General features: G+C 39.0%; 1 protein-coding gene across 2 annotated transcripts; it reads left to right on the top strand.

Moving 5' to 3' along the window:
• Positions 1–109: 109 nt before the first annotated feature.
• Positions 110–2,105, top strand: LOC127644862 (ATPase WRNIP1-like). Of its 2 annotated transcripts, none has more exons than XM_052128270.1 (4): positions 110–426; positions 686–784; positions 1,174–1,253; positions 1,332–2,105. In XM_052128270.1, the coding sequence occupies exons 1-4, from the start codon at positions 153–155 to the stop codon at positions 1,611–1,613; spliced, it is 735 nt and encodes a 244-aa protein (XP_051984230.1). In that variant the 5' UTR covers positions 110–152; the 3' UTR covers positions 1,614–2,105. The 2 variants fall into 2 exon arrangements, with proteins under 2 accessions (XP_051984230.1, XP_051984229.1); XM_052128269.1 differs by having other exon boundaries at positions 686–841.
• The last annotated feature ends 898 nt before the right edge of the window (positions 2,106–3,003 follow it).

Below are 3,003 nucleotides of genomic sequence, written 5' to 3'. Positions count from 1 at the left end.
TAAAAAGCATTGAGGCTTCACATCGCAGTCTTTTCTATGGAGGCCTAGGTCTGTTGTTTTCTTTTTCGGATGCCAAAATATTCATCCAGTTATCTTGTTTCCAGAGAATGATGAAAACGTGTGCACTGGACACAATGTGAATTGATTGTGAAATGTTTAAAACCTTTTGTGTTGTAAACATTGTGCTGTTTGTCGTCTTCAGGCTTCAGGTGTGTATAGAGCAGATAGCGCTGGATACTATAGCGCACCTCTGTGACGGTGACGCACGAACTGCTCTCAACGGTCTTCAGCTGGCTGTGCAGGCGTGTGTTTTGCAGTTGCGCACATCTTCCTCCAAAGCCGACGGAGCTCCTCAGCAGATCATAGTGCGAGAGAAACACATTAAAGAGGGTCTTCAGAGATCACACATTCTTTATGATAAAGCAGGTATGTGCTGTGTTTGCACTCATTTAAATCCAGAAGTCTATAGGTCCAATTAACATTCTTTATATAGGCTATAGCAAAGGCGTCATTTACGGGTAGGACATTTAGTCCCCACCACAGCTTTCTTCAGGTACATTTCAAATGCAGAAGAAACACATGTAACATGGTTGTGCCATACTGTGTGTCACATTTCTGATTTGTTTTAATAAGTGTTCCACAGGTACCTAGAAATGTATAATGTAATAATGTGTCTAACACACAGGTGAGGAGCACTACAACTGTATCTCAGCCCTACACAAGTCAATGAGAGGCTCAGAGGAAAACGCTGCCCTCTATTGGCTGGGCAGAATGCTGGAGGGAGGTGAAGACCCATTGTATGTAGCTCGTAGACTTGTCCGATTTGCTAGTGAGGATATTGGTAAGCAGTTGCAAGGAGTTTGCTGGTTATATAAAATTAATTGACATTAATATGCTTTTAATTTGGGCACTAAGTTAGACAATTTCTGTGATTTCAACTTTATTAGCAACAGTGGCATTAGAGACAGAGGGTGAGAATGAGGGTGGAAAATGTTTTACAAATATGAATTTTGTTTTTTGTGCAAAAAAATGAACTTTTATTCTAAGTGAACCTCAAGTAACATATTAAAATGATATAAAAAAAAAAAAAGAATGCCATGACCCCTTTGAGCAAATTTTTAAGCTAGTCCTACTTGAAGGATAATGACTAGATCGGTGTTGAACTCCTCTAAGGTCTGGCAGATCCTGTGGCGCTCACTCAGGCTGTATCAGTGTTTCAGGCCTGTCACTTCATCGGCATGCCCGAATGTGAGGTAAAATGTATTTTTGATCATTTCTCACTAACATTTTCATCTTCACTCTCACCTACATCACATCTTAATATGTTTCAGGTCATTCTAGCCCAGTGTGTGGTTTATATGGCCAGAGCCCCCAAGTCTGTGGAGGTGTACAAGGCCTATAATAATGTGAAGAGCTGTTTGAGAAACCATCAAGGCCCGTTACCGCCCGTACCCCTCCACCTACGCAATGCCCCTACCAAACTAATGAAGAATCTGGGCTACGCGAAAGGATACAAATACAACCCAAACTTCAATGGGCCAGTAAACCAAGAATACCTTCCTGAGGAACTCCGAGGTGTCAATTTCTTTAGCTGGACACCCTCCAGTTCATGACTTAATGAGAAATGGACTTAAAAGTCTGCACTTTTGCTTTTGTCTTCATCAGTGTTGCACTGTCAAATCACATATCTTGCTCGGAGCCAAATGTTGCGTATTATAAATGGAAAAACGGCATTTGCTTATACTGTTAATAATTATTTTATACCATGTATGGTTTTATATATATATAAAAATAAAATACTCTGATCCTCTGTCTGCTGAAATCAGTGAGAAAAATTATTCATCATGCTTTGATTCTATATACACTGGTGGCCAAAAGTTTGGAATAATGTACAGATTTTGCTGTTTCAGAAGGAAATTGGAACTTAAAGTGGCATTCGACTGATCACAAAGTATAGTCAGGGACATTACTGATGTAAAAACCTCACTATTTGAAAAAAGTCATTTGTGGTAAAATCTAGACAGGCCCCATTTCCAGCAGCCATCACTCCTTCACCTTATCCTTGAGTAATCGTGCTAAATTGATCATTTGGTACTAGAAAATCACTTGCCATTATATAAAACACTGCTGAATGCTATATGATTCATTAAATGAAGCTGAACATTGTCTTTGTGTTTGTTTTTGAGTTGAACAGTATGCAATAGACTGGCATGTCTTAAGGTCAATATTAGTTCAAAAGTGAAACCGCTTTCTCTAGAAACTCATCAGTCAATCATTGTTTTAAGGAGTGAAGGCTATACAGTGTTTGAAACTGCCAAAAAACTGAAGATTTCATCCAAAGGTGCACACTACAATCTTCAAAGACAAAGAACAACTGGCTCTAACAAAGACAGAAGAGATGTGGAAGACCAGATGTACAACTAAACAAAGAGGATAAGTGCATCAGAGTCTGCAGTTTGAGAAATGGACATCTCACATGTCCTCCGCTGACAGCTTGTCCTGACTATACATTGTGATCAGTTGAATGACACTTTGGTGAATAAAAGTACCAATTTGTTTCCATAAGAGCAAAATCTGTACACTATTCCAAACTTCTGGCCACCATTGTATTTAATAATTGGAAGGGATAATGTACAGTCAGTTGGATCTTATCATAAAATAAACCCTGACAGGTGTTTGTGCTTTACATCAGGACTCTGATGTAAAGCGATGAACTCTTAGAGGCCTGTGACCGAATCGGCTGTGCTGATTTACGGCCATAGAGCATGATTACAACTGTGATGTTCTTTGAACTGTTGTATAAAAGCAACAAATTATAAAAAATAGGAAAAACTAAGGACTGTCAAAAAAAAAACTATTTGTGAATGGAACTACTTTCTCATGCCACGGATCAGGATCTGCCATTGATCGGGGATGTAAAATCCTCACCTTTGGTGAAATTCGCCATTTTTAAACCAAAATTGATAACTTTTGTGATTCGTCCAGATCCAAAGAGTTTTTGTT

Source organism: Xyrauchen texanus, chromosome 6, assembly GCF_025860055.1.
Source record: "Xyrauchen texanus isolate HMW12.3.18 chromosome 6, RBS_HiC_50CHRs, whole genome shotgun sequence".
Taxonomy (NCBI): domain Eukaryota; kingdom Metazoa; phylum Chordata; class Actinopteri; order Cypriniformes; family Catostomidae; genus Xyrauchen; species Xyrauchen texanus.
This window is presented reverse-complemented; position numbering and strand designations above follow the sequence as displayed.

Excerpts from the sequence above, each read along its gene's own strand:
- LOC127644862 (XM_052128269.1), top strand. The coding sequence starts at position 153 with ATGTTTAAAACCTTTTGTGTTGTAAACATTGTGCTGTTTGTCGTCTTC. Across the intron at positions 842-1,173 it reads ATTTGCTAGTGAGGATATTG|GTCTGGCAGATCCTGTGGCG; the intron begins GTAAGCAGTTGC and ends AACTCCTCTAAG. Across the intron at positions 1,254-1,331 it reads TCGGCATGCCCGAATGTGAG|GTCATTCTAGCCCAGTGTGT; the intron begins GTAAAATGTATT and ends AATATGTTTCAG.